Raw genomic sequence first — 25,866 nt, 5'->3', positions numbered from 1 at the left:
AGTTCAAACTGGCTTCAGTGAAATAGCACCCTCCTAAGCATTTATCATCTGCACTTACCCTGGCGGTTGGCTGCTGTGACCACAAAGACCACAAAGGGTAATCAGATATTAAGCTTCAAGACATAAGCTATTTACCACAAGGACAGGAAAGAACACCGCTAACCTTCCTTCCTGATCAGTTTTTCACAGTCATGTACGTAATGGATTTTTTATTCCCTCCCTTCTGAATCATCAGGTAGTGGGCATTGCTGGGGCGATCCTCAGCTTGAAGTCAGTGGAGCTGTGCCAGTCTGTCCCAAGTAAGGATCTGCCCCTTTAGCTCTAGTGTGGCAAATCCTCTGTTCCAAGTGGCTAGAAAGGTTTGGATTCACCTGTGCAAACTGGTTTACAGAGACAGATGAAACTGTTCTCAGATTGATGCTGGTGCTTTTGGGACAAGGCCCCTCTTTACTTACCCCTGCTGTGTTAAGTAGTATAGTGATTAAACACTGTGCAAAGCTAGAGAAGAGCCTTTGAAAGCTCGTTAAGCAACCTTAATTATTCAATCCAAATATTAAATAGAATTATAGACTTCCCCTTGAGCTTGAAGGGGGAAGAATGTCAATGCAGAGTTATTTCCCACAGTGTATTTTCTAGTGCAGAGGTCCCAGAACCATGATCTGGGAAGCCTGCTGGAGAGCTGGCTGGTTAAATAGTGCTGGCTTCTCTTCCTGCTTTCTAGCTGCTAAATTGCACTAAAAGATGAACATATTTATTACTTTTTTGGTGTGACTTCTACAAGTGATCATTCACTGTAGGTACAACAGTAATGTGACCAAATGGGAGGGAAGGTGTGAGATTGTGAATGTGAGGGGATTGACAAGGGTTTCCACCTTTTTTCCTATGGTGATTGTGTTCAGTATGATTGGGTGGGAACGTGAAGTGGAAGACATTCGTAGATATTTCATTGGGAGGGAGAGGTTGTAGGTTTTATTGGTGTGTGGGCGCATGTGCTAGGACAGAGATCTGTCTGTATGTAGTTTCTCTGATCAGATTTCAGGTACAGCAAATGCTCTTGAAAGCTCTGTGTTAACAGGTGTGGTCCTGCAGATGGACCCAGCAAGTATATTGATTTAGGCTTTTAGAATGTAGGTGACAACAAAGTTCAGGTGCTATGTTTCTATCCTTATTTAAGGAGGTATATATTTAGCTTACTCGCTGTTTTCCTACTGCATAATACTAGGTCATTTCAACCAAATGATAAGGTTGAACATGATGAAATTACAGGGCAGTGATCAGAGAGGTTTTTGGAGGAAAATCTCTTCAGCGCTAGGGTTGGAATGTTTGGCTGTGCGTAGGAAGAGCAGGTTCTGAAATGAGTTCTTTCCACAGACTCTGTGGCAGCTTCATTTCACTGATTGTTGAAAGTACAGGGCACATGACCAGTCAGTCCCTTTGACCTCACCACTGACTAGGGGCTGTCCCTGTAAGAGCTGTAAGCGAGCAGCTGTCCGTGAAGTACAGTATTATCATAGCTGCCCACTCTAAGGATCAAGTATATTATTATGTTGTATTTAGCAACATTTAGAAGCTCCAACTAAGATCCTGGGCCCAGTGTGTTAGGCACTGTACAGAAACATAGTAAGAGACAGTCCATGCTGGGAAGAGTTTATAATGGAAATAGACAAGATGAACATAGAAGTAACATTACCTGGTTTTTACAGGTGGGGAAGCGGTAGAGTGAGATTGTGACATAAAAGGCGTCTTTGGCAGATTCAGAATCTGAACCCAGATCTCCTGGGTTCTAGTCTAGGGCCTTAAGTACAAGACAGTTATTCCATTCAGTACTTGGAAAGATACATTCTCCCTTGGAATTCTGAAATGAATGCATCTTGCAGTAGGTTCTCTTTGGTCTGAGTCTGACATTCTTTGTGATGCAGTGGATTACTGCAACTCAGGACGATGCTGCCACGTATCATTTTGAGTATTTCTGTCCAAACCCTTGAAAACAAGATTTCTGCCAGTACTGACCATGTGGCATCCATTAGGAGATGTAGATTACAATTAAAGTCACCACATCAAGTCCTGCATTGGTCCACACCGTGTGTCACTGAATAGTAATACGCAAGCATTGGAAAGTTTGGAATAACAGAAATTATCTTCTGCACTTACATAGCACCTTTCATCTGTGGATTTTGCACTGTTTTACTAAGAGAGTTAAGTATTATGATCTCTGATGCACATATGTGGAAACTTCAGTCACCAGGATAATTAACATTTTTAATCCATAAGCAGGAGAAAATTACAAAGTTTTTGACTTAGCTTGCGTTATTGCTGATATTTATAGGTAATTATTCATTTTCTTTCATACTTATTAATCTTGTAAGGAACTAGAAATTTCGCGCTAGATTTGGCAAGCCCTGCTTAGGTGCTTAATAGGAACAGGCAGAACGCATCTCCCTCCTCTGTAAGTAGAAACCACATTCTTGGTCCTGCACTTCCAGACTGGGTGTGTCAAGTTCTGACAGGTGCTATACTCCTCTAAGTGGAAGGGCATCTGTCATCAAGCAGATAAGGCTGCAAGCTGGGACTCGGGAAACCTGGATTCTGTTATCTCTGCTACTGACTCTCAGTGATTTTAGGGAAATCTGTTCCTCAGTCTTCCCATCTGTGACATGGGGTTAAAGATACTTCTTCCTCTATGAATGAAAAACACTATGCAAGTGTTAAATATTACAACATTCATTATAATGGGGCAGGCAGGCTGTGGCACCAACTCTTTCCACGCTGGCCACTGGAGCAGGGGCAGTTCATGCTGCACCCTTTAAAGGGTGCGGTAGGCCCCATGCTGGTGTGCACCTTTCCAGCAGTCCCAGCATGCAATTCAGCTCAGTAAGCTGCACCCATGATCCAGAGCCAGTTCTGAGTCCATATTGAGATGGAACCAAATCAAACCTGAAGGAAACAAATATATTTAGTGGAAAACCATGTATATAATTATTTTATGACCTGTTAATTTCAAAGCTGTTTGTGAATTTCTTTTCTCTCCTTTCACCTGCCCTGCCCTCCCATTCTTTAAAGGGTGAAAGACAGGAATATAACAGCCCTTGGTGTTTCCTTCTAAACAGTTACTGCAAATTCCAAATTCTGTGTAATGCAAAACAATTGAGAAGCAAAAATTATTGTGGTGAGAACTACATCTGTAAAGATAGTTGGTAGAATTCTGGAAGAGCAAGTCCGTTCCATTTCCATTCATACCACAGTAACCAAGCCCAAGCATCAAATCTAGTATAAAAACATTAACAACTTATAAAAGCGATGTTCATAAGAACAGCTTTCCAAACCAAGCACACGCCATCATAATAGCCATATTTTATTAGCAGTAGAAGGAGGTGCTGGGTCACAAGGGCTTGATAACTGAAAGCATATACTGTTCCTCTACTGTGAGGGCATGTTCTAATAACTGCAGCTGCTACTGGATTAATTACAATTGAGACCATTACATGCCCAAAGGGAGTATGGAGGGAGAGGTAGACAGGGCACAATAGATAGCAAAATTGCAATGCTTAAAAGGACAGTCAGAAATTATAGGCTTCATGATGTGATCTGTTGTAGGTGTTATTAAAAAATTCAGCATTTGTTAACTGTCACTACGCAGCTATGCAAGTAATCCCAATAAACTCAAATGGTGCTACTCATATGCATTCATTTAACCACGTGTATGAATCTTTGCAGCGTCGGGGCCTTAGGTTGTGAAAACACATAGGGGCAGGGACTGAACTTTAATTTAACCCATCTATTTATATGACCTCCTCCATGGTAGATGTCAGCATTATCTAATTCTGTGGGGTTTGTTGCATATTAGGGCCCTGATCCTGAACGGGGGTCTCTGAGTCCTGCTGTAATATAAATATTAAATAATAATAGTAATCCATATCCCAAATACAGGAAAATACTTCAGGTATTGCGGGTACAGCTGCGTGGTAACTGTTGACATCTTAATCATCATCACTATATCGTAATGATATTTTGTGAGAGTGTGTGAGAATTTAGTATCAGAGGGGTAGCCGTGTTAGTCTGTATCCACAAAAACAATGAGGAGTCCGGTGGCCTTAAAGACGACCAGATTTGTTTGGGCATAAACTTTAGTGGGTAAAAAAACACTTCTTCAGATGCATGGAGTGAAAATTACAAATAAGGCATAAATATACTGGCACATGAAGAGAAGGAAGTTACCTTACAAGTGGAGAACCAGTGATGACCAGGCCAATTCAGTCAGGGTGGATGTGGTCCACTCCTAATAATTGATAAGGAAGTGTTAATAGCAAGAGAGGGAAAATTGCTTTTGTAGTGAGCCAGTCACTCCCAGTCCCTATTCAAGCCCTAATTAATGGTGTTAAGTTTGCAAATGAATTTTAGTGCTTCTGTTTCTCTTTGAAGTCTGTTTCTGAAGTTTTTTTGTTCAAGTATAGCTACTTTTAAATCTGTTAGAGAATGTCCAGGGAGACTGAAGTGTTCTCCTACGGGCTTTTGTATGTTACCATTCCTGATGTCTGATTTGTGTCCATTTATTCTTTTGTGGAGGGACTGTCCGGATTGGCCAATGTACATAGCAGAGGAGCATTGCTGGCACATGATGGAATGTATAACATTAGTAGACGTGCAGGTGAATGAGCCGCTGATGGTGTGGCTGATGTGGTTGGGTCCTCTGATGGTGTTTCTAGAGTAAATATGGGGACAGAGTAGGCAACAGGTTTGTTATAGGGATTGGTTTCTGTGGTGTGGTGTGTAGTTGCTGGTGAGTATTTGCTTCAGGTTGGGGGGCTGTCTGTAAGCGAGGACTAGCCTGCCTCCCAAGGTCTGTGAGAGTGAGGGATCGTTGTCCAGGATAGGTTTTAGATTGTTGATGATATGCTGGAGAGGTTTTAGTTGGGGGCTATACGGGATGGCCAGTGGTTTTCTGTTATTTTCCTTGTTGGGCCTGTCCTGTAGTAGGTGATTTCTGGGTACCGTCTCACTCTGTCAGTCTGTTTCCTCACTTCCCCAGGGGGTTATTGTAGTTTAAGAATGCTTGATAAAGATCTTGTAGTGTTTGTCTCTGTCTGAGGGATTGGAGCAAATGCGGTTGTATCTTAGGGCTTGGCTGTATACAATGGATCGTGTGATGTGTCCTGGATGGAAGCTGGAGGCATGTAGGTAAGTATAGTGTTCAGTAGGTTTCCAGTATAGCGTGGTGATTATGTGACCATCGCTTATTTTCTCTGTAGTCTCCAGGAAGTGGATCTCTTGTGTGGACTGGTCCAGGTTGAGGTTGATGGTGGGGTGGAAATTGTTGAAATCCAGGTGGAATTCTTCAAGGGATTCCTTCTCGTGGGACCACATGATGAAGATGTCATCAATGTAGCGCATGTAGAGAAGGGACGCTAGGGGACAAGAGCTGAGGAAGCATTGTTCTGAGTCAGCCATAAAAACGTTGACATACTGTGGGGCCATGCGAGTACCCATAGCAGTGCCTCTGACTTTAAAGTATAAGTTGTCCCCCAAATCTGAAATGGTTGTGGGTGAGGACAAAGTTACAAAGCCACCAGGCGTGCCATGGCCTCATCAGGGATAGTGTCCCTGACAGCTTGTAGTCCATCCTCGTGTGGAATATTGGTGTAAAGAGCTTCTACATCCATGGTGGCCAGGATGGTGTTTTCAGGAAGCTCACCAATGCATTGTAGTTTCCTCAGGAAGTCAGTGATGTCTTGAAGATAGCTAGGAGTGCTGGTAGCGTACGGTCTGAGGAGAGAGTCCAAATAGCCAGATAATCCTGCTGTCAGGGTGCCAATGCCTGAGCTGATGGGGCATCCAAGAATTCCAGGTTTATGGATCTTGGGTAGCAGATAGAATACCCCTGGTCGGGGCTCTAGGGGTGTGTCTGTGTAGATTTGTTCCTGTGCTGTAGCAGGGAGTTTGTTGAGCAGATGGTGTAGTTTCTTTTGGTTCTCCTCAGTGGGATTGGAGGATAGTGGCCTGTAGAATGTGGTCTTGGAGAGTTGCCTGGCAGCCTCCTGTTCATAATCCGACCTATTCATGATGACTACAGTAGCAAACTCCCTGCTACAGCAGGCAGGGCCGGCTCTGGCTTTTTTGCCGCCCCAAGTAAAAAACGCCCGGCCGGCCGGAGCAGTAAAGGGGAGGTGGGGGAGGGGAGGAGGAAAACCAACCTGCCACCGGGCCGGAGCGGCGAAGGGGTGGGGAGAGAACAAACCGGCCGGCTGGAGCAGCGGGGGAGGGGGAAACAAGCCAGCTGGCCGGCACGGCCAAGGGCGGGGGGCGGGGAACAAACCCGCCGACCGGAGCAGTGAAGGGGGTGGGGGAACAAACTGGCCGGCCAGCCGGAGCAGCAAAGGAGGTGGGGGAGGGGCGGGAAACAAACCTGCCCCCGGCCGGAGCGGCAACCTGGTGGGGGAACAAACTGGCTGGCCGGCCGGAGCGGCGAAGGAAAGAAAAAACAAAAACAAAAAAAAATACCTGCGGGGCGGTGGGAGCATGGTGTAGCGGGACTCCTGGCCCTGCAGACCCCGGGCAGCGGAGTGCGCACCCCAGCTAGTGGGGGGGGGGCGGGGAGAATGAGAAGGGGGGCGGCCAGGGCTTCCTTAAGTGGGATGCTTGCCACGCGGCCCCTCCCACTGCACCGCCTGCCGGGAGGGCTCCTCGCCGCTCCGGTCGGCAGGCAGGGAAGGACGTGGGCTGCCCTGCCGGGCTTGCTGCAGGGCGCTCCCCTCCTCCACCCTCTACAGGGCGGCGGGAGCAGCAAACCAAAAAGAAGAAACCTGCAGGGGCAGCCAAAGCGGTGAAGCGCAAAACAAAACAAAACAAAAAAGGATTAGATGGAATGCTGCCCCTTGGAATCTGCCGCCCCAAGCACGAGCTTGCTCGGCTGGTGCCTGGAGCCGGCCCTGACAGCAGGGACTTAGAACAATGCTTCCTCAGCTCTATTGTGCTAGGTGCTGTACAAAGGCAAAACAAAAAGGTGGCCCCTCCTAACCTACAGAGCTTCCAGTCAAAATAAATGGATTTATTGTCCCTTTGTTGGGCTGTATCTTGCTTACCTGATGTTTGCTAGCTATGCTCCAGTCACATCCAATTTCTTAACATATTTGTATTGGTCATTATTTACCTTGGATTTATTTAATGTTTTCCCCCTTGTTTTTTCAGTAATCCACAGGGAGCGTAGGCCAATTAGGCTTTTGTATCAGGGTTTTACACGTGATATTTGAAACCCTGCTGATCCCATTGTGCATGGGTTAGTAGGTTTTGTGGATCTGGTAGGCTTCAGGATTGAGGACCTGATTCTACAAACGTCTTTGAGTAACTTTAGTCAATAGGATTACTCACATAAATAAAGTTACTCATATATGTATTTGCAGGATTGGGTCAATAGTAGATAAAATGCTGGGGTTCCTTGTACATTCCTCAATACTTTGTTCTACATATTGTGGCCCTATTTCTGATCTTACATCACTGGTCTCCTGATTTTATACTGGTGTAAATAAGATCAGACTCAAATCCTGTGTCATTTATATGAATTAATTTAATTTTCCACAGATCAATAGACTATCAAATATTGTGGGTTTTTTTCTTGTGGTCCCTTACACTGGGCATGATCCTACAACATGGGACTAATGGGGTAAGTCAGTAAAGTCAATTTTCCCATTTTTTTTCCTTGCACACATAGAATTGAATGCACATTATTGCTTGCTAATCAGATTTTGGTTTACATGGCAAACACTTCTAAACATTTGGAAAAGCTTATTTTCAGTCAGCACTTTGATGAAGTGTTGATTTTTTTGTTGTCATGTAAGGATTTAAAGTTAGCCTTCCAACAGCTATGAAGGAAGGGAAAAATGCAGGGTGAAAAAAACCCTGTAATCCCTTAATGAAAATAACTTTGAACCAAATCTGAACTCCGCTGGCTCCAGTGAGATTTACACCATTAGAATGCCAGCAGAATCTGGCCCTGAAGCCGCAGACAGCTTCCTTTCACTGGATGTATTAATCTTCCAGTGTTTATATTTTATGTATGGGCATATGCTGGCTGCCAAGTAGTCTCACAAACTGTGGACAAAGGGATGGGGGAGCATAAAATAAAAAACATTTGCATCTGCCTGCTCCCAAAACCTCTCCCCCCAAGACGTGTAGAGGGGCCAGAGGTGCGGTCCGTGCATTTGTATTTATGCCTAGTCTGGCAATGGCAATGAAGTACCTTTTACTATTGTTGCTAGGAGCTCAAATAATCCGGGTGGAAGGTGTGTGTGTCTGACGTGGGTGGGGAGGAAGAGAGGGGATGTTGCTGGTCAGAACCTGCATGCATGCATGATTGAGCTCCACGCTTATTTGTGTGCCCATTTTAGGGCCCTTTCGCCAATGGATTAGGATTTCCTTTATGATTCCTGTTACCTACACGGTTTAATACAGGCACAACCATGTCTGCTGTATGAATCTCTGTTGCCTGATCTACACTGAAGATGAGTTGGGAATTTTCCCCATGTTGTCTCTTTCCCTGTGATGTAGTTACACTGATATAGATACGTGTGTTGTTTTTTGAGTGTAATTCAAATTGCACAATTTTAATTAAAAGTATATAAATAAATGGCATGATATGTTTTCGTCCTTAGCTACTCAGACAACGCCCCCCGCACCCCGTTTGTATAACCAGGAAAAGTTTATTCTGAACTCAGGACAACGCTTTGTTTTTCTTGTTTTGTAGGTTTGCTGCATTTAGACGTTTCAAACAGAGAATGCGTTTTAGCTTGTGAAACCTTGTGGTTTGCAAATAGGAATCCGGTGATGCTATAAATGTGCACTTACACATGCACTCGTGGGCCAAATTCTTTCCTGGTTTAACTCCATTACATCCTGGAATTATGCCAGGGATGAATGTAGCTCCTTGAACAGATAGGGAGGCAGGAGGCCAAACTTGAAAAGTGTATAAAGGGCTTGATCCAAAGCCCCTTAAGGTCAACATATATTTCTGTTGACTTCCTTGGGCTTTGAATCAGGCCAGTAGAGTACTCAAGACAGAGAATGGCGTTTGGAACGGCAGAGGAGAGCATTAGGGCTGGCGATGAGGAATTTTCGAGTATATTGCCAACTCGGGTACCAATAGAGGCTCACTGTTTAACAGAGGCTAGACAAGTCACTTCACCCTGCTCCAATTCCTTCCTCAATAAAATGGGGATAGTACTGTGCTGCCTCACAGGGGCATGATGAGGCTTAATGAATGATTGCAGTGTGGTGTGACATCATTGTAGGAAAGGTATGTGCATAAACACTGTGTGTTCATACGCACAATGTATCCTCTTTTTATTGACTGCAATTACAACTCAGTCGAATTGTGCAATTTTAATTAAAAGTGTTTACACAAATGGCAAATGATGTTTTTGTCCTTAGTCACTCAGACAATATGTTTGTACATGGATTTCTTTGTGGTGACTGGGTGCTTAAGAAGTGCTTTCTATTCCTTTGTGACCTTTATCCGTCTGATATTCTCACTAAAAGCTGCTTCAAAGTTTGTCCAAGTCCCGTATTTGAGTGGTAGATGCAGTGAGAGCAGCCTCTGTTTCCGTGGTGCCACTGGTGAAGCCGGTAAGGATTCCACCTCTTCTTCGTGAGGAGATCTCAGCATCTGCTTATCAGACACTAACAGAGTTAGTGTCATCATCCATAGCACTTGTCTACATAGAATATATCAGGGTTAGAAGGGACCTCAGGAGGTCATCTAGTCCCCCCTCCTGCTCAAAGCAGGACCAATCCCAGACAGATTTTTACCCCAGTTCCCTAAATGGCCCCCTCAAGGATTGAACTCACAACCCTGGGTTTAGCAGGCCAATGCTCAAACCACTGATCTATCCCTCCCATGCATGGGGAGTTCACTGAACTGAATTATTCCTCAGATACAAATCTACCCCTTGGGTAGTTGATGGTAACTGAGACACGCCTCTTTCAAAGGATATTGCTATTAAAAATAATAGACCCGGTTCTGCTGCTGCTGACGCTAGTGTTAATTGGGAGTAATTCCTGTGACATCAATGCAGTTACAATGGTATAAGCCTGAGGAAAGCCAGGCTCAAAATGGCTTAAGTAATCTGTTACCAATAATATTTCAGACTATTAAAACTGAGAACTCCTCCTCAGCAGATGAAAACTGGCCTCGCGCTATTGACAGTAAACAGAGCCAGACTGATTTATACCAGCTGGGGGTAGGACTTAATTTTTTTTTTTTAATGTTACTTTTTGTGCTTCAAGCTGCCTGAAATTAGACTGAGGGGTTTCCCTTTTGTTTATAGTGTCGGATTCTGAAGCACCAATAAGTTTTTATTTTGTTTGTATTTCCAACACTGTAGAGGGGATGTTGAACCTGCCATCGCTAGATCACTGGTACCAGTGTAGTTCAGTAGTGGCTGAAATGTGTTGCCATCTAATGGCCGTTGGGTGGCCTGTGTGAAATGGCTTGGTGGTCTCACTCCAATTTCATGTTGTACCTCACTCCTAACCCCCACCCCCACTAGCAGCCTTTGATGGCAGTCTGAGCTCTGAAGCTGAGGTTTTTTTAGGCTTGGACTGAGCCTAGAGACTGGCTGGGATTTTCAAATTAAGTCTAAAAGAGTTGCACGTCTCCATAAGTCCCATTGAATTCCATTGCAAGTTGGATGCCCCACTCCCGTAGACTCCTTTGGAAATCCCAGCCTAAACTATCCACTCATCCATGGGACCATCCCTACAGGCTGGAGTTGAGGCAACCTGGCAAGCAGTGTGGGACAGCTTACCCTGCTCCTTCCTTGCCTGTAAATGATGTGAAAGCTTCATTCTCCTGGGCTCTTAAGGTTTTGCCTTTCATGAGCACTCAGTTTAAAAAAGTTAAATTCTGGAAACCACATGGAGCTGGTTGCTTTAATGAGGGGGCAGGAAAATGTAACAAAAGTGGGAATGCTGGCTGTTTCACGAGAGGAAAATGCTTTCCTTTCTGTACTGCTGTTTGGGTCAAGAGGGTGTTTAATAAACTGGCAGAAACCCACAGCAGGCAGGGCTCACAGAATTATCTCAGATGGGTTGGTTCACCACAGGATCCTATGGAAGTCAGATAATGCTCTTTCCCATTGAACTTCCACATGGGGGGGGGGGGAGCCCACGAAGAGAGAAAATGAGTCTTTTTACTGAAAATAGCCTCTTTTGCCTTTTTGCACATTCCTTGCTTCAGTCACATTTAGCAGAGATCAAAATCACCTTTTGCTGAACATGACCCATGAATCTGACATGTAGAGTCTGGCCTTGCAAAGGCAGTGAATAGTTTTACTTTTTAATATTGAATCAAGGGGCAGGGCGATGAATGGGACCTAGACAAATTAGAGGATTGGGCCAAAAGAAATCTGATGAGGTTCAACAAGGACAAGTGCAGAGTCCTGCACTTGAGACGGAAGAATCCCATGCACTGCTACAGACTAGGGACCGAGTGGCTAGGCAGCAGTTCTGCAGAAAAGGACCTAGGGGTTACAGTGGACAAGAAGCTGGATATGAATCAACAGTGTGCCCTTGTTGCCAAGAAGGCTAACGGCTTTTTGGGCTGTATAAGTAGGGGCATTGCCTGCAGATCGAGGGACGTGATCATTCCCCTCTAGTCGACATAGGTGAGGCCTCATTTGGAGTACTCTGTCCAGTTTTGGGCCCTACAAGAAGGATGTGGACAAATTCGAGAGAATCCAGCAGAGGGCAGTGAAAATTATTAGGGGCTGGAGCACATGACTTATGAGGAGAGGCTGAGGGAACTGGGATTGTTTAGTTCTGCAGAAGAGAAGAATGAGGGGGGATTTGATAGCTGCTTTCAACTACCTGAAATGGGGTTCCAAAGAGGATGGATCTAGACTGTTCTCCGTGGTACCAGATGACAGAACAAGGAGTAATGGTCTCAAGTTGCAGAGTGGGAGGTTAGGTTGGATGTTAGGAAAAACTTTCACTAGGAGGGTGGTGAAGCACTGGAATGGGTTATTTAGGAAGGTGGTGGAATCTCCTTCCCTACCCTGCCTGGCGGTTTATCTGGGTCTTGGTTTAACATCGCTTCAAGGGGTGTGTTGGGCATGAAACTTGGACAGTTTTATCCATCACTCTCCACTGACTTAGATGCCACTGGGAAAGTGTCTGTCAACCCATGATCCATGTATCATAGACTCTTAGGCCTTTAAAGGACCTTGAGAAGTCCTCTAGTCCAGTCCCCTGCAGGACTAAGTATTATCTAGACCATTCCTGACAGGTGTTTGTCTAACCTGCTCTTAAAAATCTCCAGTGATGGAGATTCCACAATCTTCCTAGGCAATTTATTCCAGTACTTAACCAACCTATCAGGAAGTTTTTCCTAATGTCCAACCTAAACCTCCCTTGCTGCAGTAACAACCTTTTATGCACTTGAAAACTGTTATCATGTCCCCTCTATCTTCTCTTTTTCAGACTAAACAAACCCTATTTTTTCAATCTTCCCTCATAATTCATGTTTTCTAGACCTTTAATAATTTTTGTTGCTCTTCTCTGGACTTTCTGCAGTTTGTCCACATCTTTCCTGAAATGTGGCACCCAGAACTGGACACAATACTCCAGTTGAGGCCTAATCAGCACGGAGTAGAGCAGAAGAATGACTTCTCCTGTCTTGCTTACAACACTCCTGTTAATACATCCCAGAATAATGTTTGCTTTTTTTGCAACGGTATTACACTTTTAATTCATATTTAGCTTGTGCTCCACTATGACTCCCAGATCCTTTTCCGCAGTACTTGTTCCTAGGCAGTCATTTGACATTTTGTATGTGTGCAACTGACTGTTCCTTCCTAAATGGAGTATGTTGCATTTGTCCTTATTGAATTTCATCCTATTTACTTCAGACCATTTCTTCATTTTGTCCAGATCATTTTGAATTTTAATCCTATCCTCCAAAACACTTGCAATCCCTTCGAGCTGGTATCGTCCGCAAACTTTATAAGTGTACTCTCTGTGCCATTATCTAAATCATTGATGAAGATCTTGAACAGAACAGAACACCACTCATTATGCCCTTCCAGCATGACAGTGAACTATTGATAACTACTCTCTGGGAACGGTTTCCAACCAGTTGTGCACCCCAATAGCTCCATCTATGTTGTATTTCCCTAGTTGTTTATGAGACGGTCATGCGAGACAGTATCAGAAGCTTGACGAAAGTCAAGATATACCACGTCTGTCGCTTCCCCCCTATCCACAAGGCTTGTTACCCTGTCAAAGAAAGCTATCAGGCTGGTTTGACAAGATTTGTTCTTGACATTTAAATTCATGCTGATTGTTACGTATCACGTTATCTTCTAGATGTTTGCAAATCGATTGCTTAATTATTTGCTCCATTATCTTTCCAGGTACAGAAGTTAAGATGACTGGTCTGTAATGCCCTGGATTGTCCTTATTTCCCTTTTTATAGATTGGCACTATATTTGCCCTTTTCCAGTCTACTGGAATCTCTCCGGTCTTCCGTGACTTTTCAAAGATAATTGCTAATGGCTCAGATATCTCCTCAATCAGCTCCTTGAGTATTCTAGAATGCATTTCAGCAGGCCCTGGTGATGTGAAGACATCTAATTTGTCTAAGTAATTTTTAACTTGTTCTTTCCTTATTTTAGCCTCTGATGCTACCTTATTTTCACTGGCCTTCACTATGTTAGACGTCGAATCACCACCAATCTTCTTGGTGAAAAATGAAACAAATAAGTCATTAAACACCTCTGCCATTTCCACATTTTCTGTAATTTTCCCCTCCTCATTGAGGGGACGTCTAATGGGCCTACCCTGTCCTTGGTCTTCCTCGTGCTTCTAATGTATTTGTAAAATGTTTTCTTGTTACCCTTTACATCTCTAGCTAGTTTGATCTCGTTTTGTGCCTTGGCCTTTCTAATTTTGTCCCTACATACTTGTGTTATTTGTTTATATTCATCCTTTGTAATTTGACCTAGTTTCCACTTTCTGTAGGACTCTTTTTTGAGTATTAGATTATTGAAAGTCTCCTGATTAAGCCAGGGTGGCCTCTTGCCATACTTCCTGACTTTCCTACTCAGTGAGATAGTTTGCTCTTCTGCCCTTAATAATATCTCTTTGAAAAACTGCCAGCTGTGTTCAATTGTTTTTCCCCCTAGACTTGCTTCCTATTGGATCTTACTACCAACTCCCCGAGTTTGCTAAAGTCTGCCTTCTTGAAATCCGTTGTCTTTATTTTGCTGTTCTCCCTCCTACCATTCCTTGGAATTGTGAACTGTATCATTCATGATCTCTTTCATCCAAGCTGCCTTCCACTTTCAGATTCTCAACCATTTCCTCCCTATTTGTCAAAATCAAATCTAGAACAGCCTCTCCCCTAGTAGCTTTCTCCACCTTCTAAAATAAAAAATTGTCTCCAATACATTCCAAGAACTTGTTGTATAATTTGTGCCCGGCTATGTTACTTTCCCAACAGATGTCTGAGTAGTTGAAGTCCCCCATCACCACCAAGTACTGTGCTTTGGATGATTTTGTTAGTTGTTTAAAAAAAACCTCATCCACCTCTTCTTCCTGGTTAGGTGGTCTGTAGTAGACCCCCTACCATGACATCACCATTGGTTTTTTTATCCCTTTTATCCTTACCCAGAGACTTTCAACAAGTCTGTCTCCTATTTCCATCTCAACTTCAGTCCAGTATATACATTTTTAATATATAAGGCAACACCTCCTCCCTTTTTTCCCTGCTGGTCCTTCCTGAGCAAGCTGTACTCTTCTATATCAATATTCCAGTCATGGGTATTATCCCACCAAGTCTGTGACACCAACTATGCCATAGTTGTGTTATTTGCTAGCATTTCGAGTTCTTCCTGCGTATTCCCCATACTTCTCGCATTAGTATACAGACATCTAAGACACTGATTTGAGTTTCTCTCCCAATTCTGTCTTCTCTCCTTTATCCTTGCAATAACAGCCCATGCGCCTCCCAAATTCCAACCCTTCTCCCACATCTCCATGTTTTTGACTTATCTGTGGGCTTTGGTCACCTGCCCCCATCAAACCTAGTTTAAAGCCCTCCTCACTAGGTTAGCCAGTCTATATCCAAATATGCTCTTCCCCTTCCTCGATAGGTGGACCCCATCTATCTTTAGCAGTCCTTCTTCCTGGAACAGCACCCCATGGTCAAGGAAGCCGAAGCCCTCCTGGAGACACCATCCTTGCAGCCAGGCATTCACCTCCAGGATGCATCTGTCTCTGCCTGGACCCCTACCCTTGACTGGCAGGATTGAAGAGAACACCACCTGTGCTCCCAACTCCCTCACCCTTACTCCCAGAGCCCTGTAGTCACTTGTGGGAGTGGTGGCTGCGATCCTCCCAGCCTTGGGAGGACATGGCTTCTCCTCCTGCACCTTTGGGGGTGATTCCTCATTACTCGTTGCCAGGGCAACATATCTGTTTTCCATCACCATGGTGGGTCGGTTGGGAGAGAGGGGTGGAGCACTGCCTGCTGCCAGAAGTAACCAGCAGCCAGTGTCCTCCCTGTGACAGAGCCATATCCTCCTCCCCTAGTGGTGTAATAGCAGTCCTCTCTAGCTGGATAGCTCCCTCAGCGTTGGATGTCTCCATATGAATATTCTCAAGGAATTCCTCATGGGCACGGATGCTCCTCAGCCTAGCCACCACCTCCTGTAGCTCTCCCACCTGCTTCCTGAGAGATTCCACCAGCAGGCACCTTTCACACTGGATGGTCCCCCCAGCTTGGCTTTCTGTGAGTGGGAAATGTAGACCACAGACTCCACAAATCCACACCAGGATCTGGGTAGAGGCATCCATGGTCAGGCTGTCTGTTTGGATACAGTGGAGGTGACAGGAGCAGTGTTGTCTCTGGCGATGCAGCCCTTCCTAACCATAGGGATTATATTATGACTCCCTCCCACAAACCCCTCTCCTGTTTTGCAGTCCCCTGTTCGCTAGCTCCCCTTGCAGTGCAAGGATGTGCCAGCAGCAGCACAAGGATGTGCCAGTATTGCTTAGCTGCTCTTGCTGACAAATTGGCAGGATGCCAATCTCTGACTATTTTTGTTTTCTTTATGGTTATAAATGCTTTATTTTGGAGAGGATGCCTCGCACACCAGATTACTGTCTGTAGAGGTCTGTGTTGGTATCTTGTGTTGATAGAAAATGGGGGGAGGGTATTTCCTTTCTCCTCCTACCCAGTTGGCAAAGGCCTGGGAGATAATTTTCAGAATAATGTAGATTTAGTGCTTTGCACGTGTGATCTAGCAAAATTTGTGTGTGTGTGTGCGTGCATGTCTTGAGGAAAACAGTGGAGCAGCATAATCCCCTAAAGAGAATTCATTAGAAGTTAATGGTACAAGATTTTTGTAGTTCTCTGCATATTTGAAAACTTTTATTGTATTTGAATAACACGCTGCATGAAACACCCCCTCTCTAGAGATTTATTCGTAAACCCCTTACTTCTTTCTCAAGAAAAACTCCCATTAAACTAGCCACCAACCACCACATCAGCTATTAGTATGCTTCATTTACTTATGATAATAATCCCTGGGCACATGTACATAGAACGCAGTTATGGAAGGAATAATTTCTCCCTCAGACAGGCTAACTATGAAAACCATAAATGGTGTCCTGTCAGACCTATTCAGAAAACACACCGCAAACTCTTGAGGATCAATATGCGTAGCATTCCCTTGTGGAGAAGCCCTGTAGAATTTTCTAGAAAGTGACAATCTTTTCATAGATTTTTTTTTTTTTTTTTTAAACCACTATAGAATTTAATAGAAAATTAGGACTGGGCTATAGAATTACACAGAATGGTTCAAAAGAGCAATATAAAGGATGTTATTCTCCATTTATTCTACACATTTTAAGAATTATTTCAATAAAGTCATATAGGTTTCATCCCATTAAATCCTATAGGATATGTAAAATTATTAGGTTCACTAATTAAAAATACAGAGTTCAACAAATACTGCAAAAACATACTTGTAATCTATAGACACAGAGAGGAGAGCATGGATTTATAATTAAGATTTTGTATCGATACTGTGAGATACAGTATTACTCTTGGTTAAATTTATAAATAAAGGAGACATGATCACTGTAAAATTAAGCACAACTGAAAGGTATGTTCCGAAATTATGGATGCAGTAAGAGCCTGGGAATATATTATAAATGACATGTTTCGTTCCCCTTTTGCTAGTGACTAGTGATTTTGAGAGCCTCAGGATTTGGGTGCCCAACTTGAGACATTTTAAAGTGGTCGGGTATTCAGGGCATGCTGAAGATCAGGCCCTTTTAAGGATTTTCACAATGGGCACTAAAAAATGGAGGCACACAAAATACCTGGTCACTTTTGAAAATTTTGGCTTATATCTTTTGGAAATTTGCTTTTCAGCTCCCTAAAAATATGTTTCCCGTGGTTTTGAGCGTGATGATAAAACAGTAGCAAATTGACAAGGCCAGAACTGGGCTTAACACTAACATACCTTTCCATGTCTTTAGGAACATGAGGTTTTCTGGGCTTTCAAGAGGAAGAGCTGGTGGACTGCATAGACATTGACAACAATTTGTGTGACGAGAGTGGGACCTGCGACAGGAAAGTCATCACTTGGGATATATACTTTAAATCTTAGCCAATTGCTAGAGGGCAGAAAATTACCAGACATGTCCATAGCCCTCAAGCAAGTTTTTAATAAGGACAAGACGTTCCGTCCCAAACGCAAATTTGAACCTGGGACCCAGAGGTTTGAGCTCCATAAACGAGCACAGGCCTCGCTGAACTCGGGAGTGGACCTGAAAGCAGCCGTGCAGCTGCCCAATGGAGAAGACCTAAATGACTGGGTGGCAGTTCACGTGGTTGACTTTTTCAACAGGATCAACCTGATCTATGGAACTATCTGTGAGTTCTGCACAGAGAGGACCTGCCCGATGATGTCTGGGGGCCCTAAGTATGAGTACCGGTGGCAGGATGACTTGAAGTACAAGAAGCCCACTGCATTGCCAGCACCCCAGTATATGAACCTTCTCATGGACTGGATCGAGGTGCAGATCAACAATGAGGACATATTCCCTACTAGTGTGGGTGAGTCCAAGCAAAGCCTAGAGCCACAAACTGTATTTCACTCTGTGTGCCTGGAATGCTCCATTTCTTTTCCTAATAGTAATGGCTCTTGAATTCAGAGTGTTGGACACTGGAGTGCTGTTGGGGAGGTGTCAGGCATTCCATAGGGGTAGCACGTCAAAAAATGAAATGTTAGCTTGTTTTTTTTTTTAAAAATATTTAAAATCTTTTCAGCCCAGCCACTCATCCCTGGTAAGCCACTTAGCTTAATTATTTAGGGGTGGCAACAGCAAGGGCAGCAATACCATAGTAGCCTATCTGAGGCTAATCAGGTCTGAACCTTCACTCCCTTGCACCTTAAGTAGCCATTGACACCTATACAAAATGAGCATAAAAAGTTACCTAATCAGAATGGTGGCGTTTTATATCCACTTCTCTAAGGTGGAAATGGCTGTGCACAGTGCAAGACAGTGGAGAATCTGGATCACAGTGTGGACTGTTATCCATGGTCCCTTTACCCCCTCTCCTGTCCCCCCATGAAAAGAAGACGACGGGGGAAAGCGAGAAACGAACCTCCGGAGGAAAAAAAAAATCTAAATCTTGTCTGTGCCCAAGTCTTTATGATGGCTACTGCTGCTAACTGTGGATGCGACATTTTTCCTTAGTCACTTTTCAAGGTAGAACTGCACTTTAGAGGAGGTTTGATTTAACTATTTCTTTTTATTATTGCTAACTTCTTGCAAATCTCAAAGCTGTGTGATTATCCTAAGGGATAAGGGAATGTTGAGTTTATCAGCGTGAGTTTCAGAAAAGATCTGGCTTGATTGAGGTAAAGAGTAGCAACTGGAGGGCGATACTGAAATCAAGTGGTTGAAAGACTACTCAGGCTGGCTTAGTTTAGAAGGGTTTGTTGGGAGGTGAGGGCATGCAGCGAGATTGCAAATATCAGTAAGCTCTGCTGACCTTTGGATTGCCTACTGCCCAGCTCTGATCATCGTGTGGGTGGGCAGACTTGTTGTGGGTTTGTGTTCCAGAGACTTGTCCCTATTCCTTTCCTCTTGTTGCACATCAGTAGGAGAGGTGGTGGTTACAGGCTGTAACCTAAACTCCCCCAGTTCATTGTACAGCAGGAAGAAGGCAGGTTTCAAAGGAAGCTGCGCCTCATTTTATGGGCAGCAGGAAGCGGTTTTGATTTCTCCAGGTCTCCTTGATTTTTGAACTTTCACTGAAATGTATGTGGGCTTTGTTGAACCGTGGTTGTGTGACGGCCCGTTGCAGTGTTTCACTTCCCTTTGGTAATATCAGTGACTTTGTTTATATGTGCAGAAAATATTTATGGTCAATTCTGTGGCTTTGGGAGAGGCAGATAACATGCTGACAGCTTTATTGAACCAACAAATAATCTATAATACCCAAGCTTTCAGTGCTAATAATCCTCTTTTTTGGAAGAGGTGACTGGAGGAACTTTTTGTCCTGAAAGCTTGTGAATTATGAATTATTTGTTAGTCCAATGAGAGGAATCATCTTGTTATTCTCGTCCACTATGTTGTTAAATTCCCAAAGCCTCGTTGTTAATAAAAGCAGTTAGCTGGTGTCTGCGAGATGGATTCCCCGCTGCTTAGTCCAGGGTGAACTTCTCAGAGCTCTATGGGAAAGTGCCACAGAGGTTAGACCTGAGGCCCGGGCATCAAAATTTTTAGGTTCCATTCCAAGATCAGTTAGTGACTCCTTGGGAAACTTTGGGAAACTTTTCTGTGCCTCAGTTTCTACATACGTAAAATGGAGATAATTGCCACCCAACGATTAACGTATTGGTTGGAAAGCTCTTGGAATAATAGCTGTGCTTAGCTGGCACATTCCATCCATGTTCTGCCTTTCACTGCCCCACTGTACGAGACAGAAGCTTTGGGACTGTGCTGTGCCATGGTTGCTGCCAGAGCTGGCCCTGGACCAAATTGTGCCCCAGGCAAGGAGTGTGTTTGGCGCCTCCCCCTCCATTTGTGAAACTTTTGAATACCTTGCAGCACCCCAGGCGGGTCACTGCCCCTAAATCTGGCCCTGGTTGCTGCTCTCTGAGTCGCAGCTCCCCTGTGCGTGTTCTCTTTTCTATGATCTCGATTCTCCTTATTTTCATTCTGAAAAATTAATCACAGTGAAATTCCAAATGCTCCTTCCTTGAAGCAACTGAAATTCATTACAAACGGATATCTGAGCAAAAGAGGTTTATCTTGTGCCATGCACTATTGTTGCTACCACAGTAGTTTTAGAGCACAGCGAGCATTGTTATACCTCTTTTTAGGCCTTCTTTACGCTGCAGCTACCTCTGTGATCATAAAAAGGAGGGAGAGAAGGGTCTGCAAAAAGAAACTTGTCATCATAAAAGTCTGGCTGTTAATGGAGGGATTAATTTACTGCTGTGCATCTCTGCAGTGCACAGTTCCCATAGATTCCTTTAAAAAAAGCATGTGTCCTTTGTACAGTATTTGAGCTGCCGTTTCCATTAGCAAATGAATTTACCTAAGGAAATCCAGGGAGGGATTTGTAATGGCAATCCATAGAAACTGTACATATTTCCAAAACTAATCCTATTCAATAACACCCTCTTTAATTTTATATACATCATGCAGACTATTTAGAGTAGGATTTCCATAATTGCTATTAAACACAGCTTTTACTGAAGAGCTACTTGAAGGGGTTGAAAAATGTCAGGAGGGCCAGTCCTGTTGGATTTCTTTTTGTTTGGGTCTTGGGTGTTTTTGTTTTTGTTTTCCTTTCCTTTGTGGTTAAAAAACTGTAACTAGGAATTGCGTGAGTTAAAATGAGATTGTTACCAATTTATAACACAGACATCTGTATATATTTACTCTCATCCCTGGGCCCCCATCAGGGTCAGTCTGTGTGTTTCCTGTGGTCTATGGTCATTTCCTTCTGTGCTTTCTGCAGTCATTCTGAGCCATTCATTTGCTGATCTCACAGTCTCTCTCTCTCTCTCTCCCTCCTGCTAGCATCTGCTGTTGCTAGCACACAGGAATGACTGGAGGATGAGAGCAGGACCTGGTATGGGACTTGAGGTGCTGATAGCAGAGTGGTGAGTGGCTAACAAAACCACTTGGCTGAAGATAAGGCGCACTTCCTTCTGACAGTGTGAAGCCTTAAAGGGTCTCTTGTGGTGATAGCCTCTTGCTGTGAAGAGCGGTTTCCTTAATTTTTCCCCACTGTTCTCAGTTTGTTTGAATTTTTGTGAAGTGAGATTATAGCATGTCCGAGGCTAACAGTTCTAGAGACTGAAATTATATAGCCACAAATTTCAAGCTCCCTGCATTCCCCTACTCATATGCCTCAATCCTTGCCTATAGGATTTATATCTGTAGTGTGAAAGATAGTTCAGTCTCTGTGCCCGCTCGAGGTTACTGTGTTGAGGCCATCAACACTGGTTTTGATGGCAGGTTTTTTTTTTGTAATTTTTTGATTTTCCTAAAAAAACCAACCAGACAATGAAAAGTACAAAAAGCTAAATGGTTTCCAGCTTGTATATGTTTCCAAATACCACATGTTGCATGGGATCGCCAGCAGAATTATAGAATTGTGCAATTTTACAACATGTCAAAGCTGCAAGGCCAAGCAGCACAAAGCCAGACAACATAAACATAACATGTTAGGGTGGGAATAACAGTAATAAAATAGGAGACTGTGGACATGAATAGGGAGAGGCAGGGAGGGCGGAAAGTCGGGGGAGGGGAAATGAGAAGAGGTTTGGTGGAATGGCTGGTTTGAAACATCTCAACTTTTTTTTTTTTTTTTTTAATATACAAATGTATCTAGAAATGGGGTTCGAGTTTCGTAGAATTCATGTCATTGCTCTCTATGGCGATAAGCTCTTTTTTCTTTGGCTGATAAGTCAGACATGTCTGAATACCGCTGCTCTATTCTGGACATAAGCCTGTTCTTCCCTTTTTTGTAAACTCATGCTTGACTGATTGCAGCCGTCAAGAACCAGTCTTTGTGGTAGAGTTAAACCCAGGTTAGCAGGTAGATAACCTAGGATATAATTTTTGGCTGAGGTTTGGCTGCTGAAGCCTAGCACTATTGATGTGGACTCTTCTCCAGTGGAGACCAACTCATCATGTAGGCCCTCAAACAACCATCACGTGGCACCAACTTTCAGTGACTGTCTACCCAGACTGGATTCAAATTGATGACTTAGCAACCAAAGGCTCCATACCCTCTTATGTATCTCTTGGACCATCCAGTTTCTTTTCTCTTTTCCCCCCTCCCCTCCATATGATCTTTGGTCAGCAGGTAAAAGGCATGGTGAACATTTTTATATTCGAGGATCAGGAAATAGTAGATCCTGGGAACAATTGCAGTATTTGGTGAGTTGCAATTTTCATCTTTGAGAGCGATTAATTACAATATGCTGTGTGTAGACAGTGCTGAGAGGGGAACTGGGTGATCTAACAGCAGTTTGATGTGCTCATTGTGTGCACAAAATTAATTAAATTACTGATGGCTCTTCTTTCTCCCTCCTTCTCCCCTCTCCCCCCCTCCCCTTCCCCCGGAGCCTTACATTGGGCATAATTATTTTTCATGGAGATTTTGGGGGGGAAAAGTTTCTCTTTGAAGAGTCACTGAAAAAAATACTCAGATTCATAGATTTTTAAGGCCAGAAGGGACAGTTAGACCTCCTGCATAACATAACCCAGAGAACTTCACCAAGTGACTTTGCATCAAGCATGTAACTTGAAATGATGAGAATTCCATGTGAGAGACCGTATGTTCTGGTAGATTGAACATGGGCTGGGAGCCAAGAACTTCTGCATCATAGTTCCAGCACTGATAAGTTATTTAAGTGATGGTGTAAGTTACACATTGGGAATAAATTGATCAGAAACTGGGTAAATACTAAAGGAGCACCGGTTTGGCATTCAGTGGAAGTGCAAAGTTACTTATGCTCTAGGCCTTATCTACACTAGGATTTGGAAGGTGTTAGCTAACACATGTTAACAGCCTAGTGTAGCCAATGCAGTGTTAAAACTGAGGCTCTTCCCTAGGCTTTCACTTGACCAGTTTAACACATCTTAAAAAGTACACTGCCCTGTGTATGGTAGGGTGTGAATGCGTGGTAGCTAACACCTTCCAGATCCTGGCGTTGATCAGGCCTGAGAGGTGAGGGAGTGGTATAGTATTCTATGGGAAAAGTTCTATAGAATGTCATATGGATGAAACCGGGGATCCTAACAGACATTCAGTAGGGTTTGTATAGTTTCTTTTTAACCAACACCAGGAGCTGTATACGGCCTCTATCGATCTGATCAAAGTCTTCAACTCTGTCAGCTGTGAGGCTCTGTGGAAAATCATGTCAAAGTTTGGCTGCCCAAGCAAATTCATCACCATTGTAAGATTCCTCCATGACCAGATGACTGCCTCCATCCTGCGCGGTGGCTCTACCTCTGAGCCCTTTGTCATCCGAACTGGTGTAAAACAAGGTTATGTAGTGGCACCAACCTTTCCTCCATTTTCTTAGCAGCTATAAAACATTAACCCAGTACTGTCTACCACAGGGCATTGGCATCCAATATCGATTGATGGCAACCTCTTCAACCTTTCTCGTCTCCGTGCCAGAACTAAAGTAATATCGGCAACAATAACTGAACTCCAGTACACAGATGATTGTGCTGTAGTTGCACACTCAAAGGAGGATCTTCAAACAGCCCTTAATCGCTTCTCTGAAGCTTACAAAAGCCTAGGGCTAACTCTGAACATCGGCAAAACACAAGGTCTCCACCAACCAGTCCCTGGTCAATCATGAGACCCATCAAGGAAGATCTACATCGACAACGAAGAACTGGAAAATGTAGAATACATTGCCTATCTCAATAGCCATCTCTCACAGCGGGCAGACGTAGATGTTGAGATTCAGCACAGAATCCGCTGTTCCAGCCTTGCCTTTGGCAGACTATCTCGCCAGGTGGGTGTTCAACAATCACAGCATCAGAACACACACTAGACTTTTAGTTTATAAAGCGGTGGTAATCCCAACTCTCCTCTATGGCCGTGAGACTTGGGTAACCCACAGAAAACATCTGCAATACCTAGAATGCCAGCACCAGCATTTTCTTCAGAAGATCCTCAACGTAAAGTGGGAGGATCGTCGCACTAATGTCCGTGTCCTTACAGAGGCCAACATCTTCAGTGTTGAGGCCCTGATTATCCAGCACCAACTGAGGTGGAGCAGGCACTGTGTGCGCATGCCTGATGTACGCCTACCAAAACAACTGCTGTATGCCCAAAGGAGAAAGGAAATGGGGAGGCCAAAAGAAACGCTTTAAAGACACTCTCAAGATAAACATCAAGAGATGTGGCATTAACACCAGACACTGGGAGACAGCAGCCCAGGATAAGGATAACTGGTGAAGACTTGTCAGAGAAGAAACGTCCACTTTTGAGGAAAATCGCCTTGCCCTGGTTGCAGAAAAATGCCAGGAAAGAAAGGAAAGACAGTTGTCACGCAGCAATCACAGCCCAACCCTGTCTTCCAACACCACCTGCAGCATCTGCCAACGAGCCTGTGGCTCAAGGATCGGACTCCTCCGTCACGAAAGGCCCCATGAAAAATAAAACCTGTGAAAGAGATCATTATTGACCTCGAGGGATTGCTGAGGAGCATTTTAAGACAGGGATATGATTCTCTATTAAGTTACATAGAATGGTTCAAAAAAGTCCTATAGAATAGTTACAATTGTCGATTACACTGGTCTACAATTTTTGAGAAGTCGTCTGCTTCAGAGAGAAAATGTGCTATTTATTATGTATTTTGATGTGCTGAATTCAAATATGACAATTAGAACAACTGATTGGCTACTGTTTCTAAGATATTTAAGTTTTTACATTTTATGTCTATGTATATTGTATAGATAGAGTTTTAATCATAAATTGTAAACCTAGGTCTTTTCATGTGTTTATGGTTGCTTTACATGATAATATTTCATCTATCCTGTTTATGTAACACTTTAAAAATCAGCAAAAGGGTTATATAAATAAAATTTATTATGAAACAAAAGGCAAAAAACTATTCTGTACATAGTTTAGTCCTATTCAGTGTCTACTCGGCGCTTCTTGGCTTGTCTCTTGTATTCATTAAATGGAGCATCTCTTGTCACTGTCCAGCAATAGTCTGCAAGCATTGATGGGCTCCGTTTGCCCTGATAGCGTTTCTCCATTGTTGCAATGTCCTGGTGAAATCGCTCACCATGCTCGTCGCTCACTGCTCCGCAGTTCAGTGGAAAAAAATTTAGATGAGAGTGCAAAAAATGTATCTTTAGTGACAAGTTGCAATCAAGGCTTTTGTATGCCTTGAGGAGGTTTTCCACCAACAACCTGTAGTTGTCTGCCTTGTTGTTTCTGAGAAAATTTATTGCCACTAATTGGAAGGCTTTCCATGCTGTCTTTTCCTTGCCACGCAGTGCATGGTCAAATGCATCATCTCGAAGAAGTTCACGAATCTGAGGACCAACAAAGACACCTTCCTTTATCTTAGCTTCACTTAACCTTGGAAATTTTCCACGGAGGTACTTGAAAGCTGCTTGTGTTTTGTCAATGGCCTTGACAAAGTTCTTCATCAGACCCAGCTTGATGTGGAAGGGTGGTAACAAAATCTTCCTTGATTCAACAAATGGTGGATGCTGAACACTTTTCCTCCCAGGCTCCAATGACTGTCGGAGTAGCCAATCTTTCTTGATGTAGTGGGAATCTCTTGCACGACTATCCCATTCGCA

At 43.6% G+C, this 25,866-nt stretch overlaps 1 protein-coding gene across 2 annotated transcripts in view; it reads left to right on the top strand.

Annotated features, from left to right (window-relative positions):
- The window catches only part of MOB3B (MOB kinase activator 3B), a 146,439-nt gene that overhangs the window by 39,106 nt on the left and 81,467 nt on the right, over positions 1-25,866 (top strand). Inside the window, exons 2-3 of one of the 2 annotated variants that reach the window (XM_034774049.1) lie at positions 7,573-7,654; positions 17,533-18,112. In XM_034774049.1, coding sequence (XP_034629940.1) covers positions 17,695-18,112 — 418 coding nt within the window. In that variant the 5' untranslated portion in view covers positions 7,573-7,654; positions 17,533-17,694. The remainder of the gene's footprint in view (positions 1-7,572; positions 7,655-17,532; positions 18,113-25,866) is intronic. The other variant, XM_034774048.1, reaches the window with a different exon arrangement.

The sequence above is a fragment of the Trachemys scripta genome, chromosome 6 (genome assembly GCF_013100865.1).
Source record: "Trachemys scripta elegans isolate TJP31775 chromosome 6, CAS_Tse_1.0, whole genome shotgun sequence".
Classification (NCBI taxonomy): domain Eukaryota; kingdom Metazoa; phylum Chordata; order Testudines; family Emydidae; genus Trachemys; species Trachemys scripta.
This window is presented reverse-complemented; position numbering and strand designations above follow the sequence as displayed.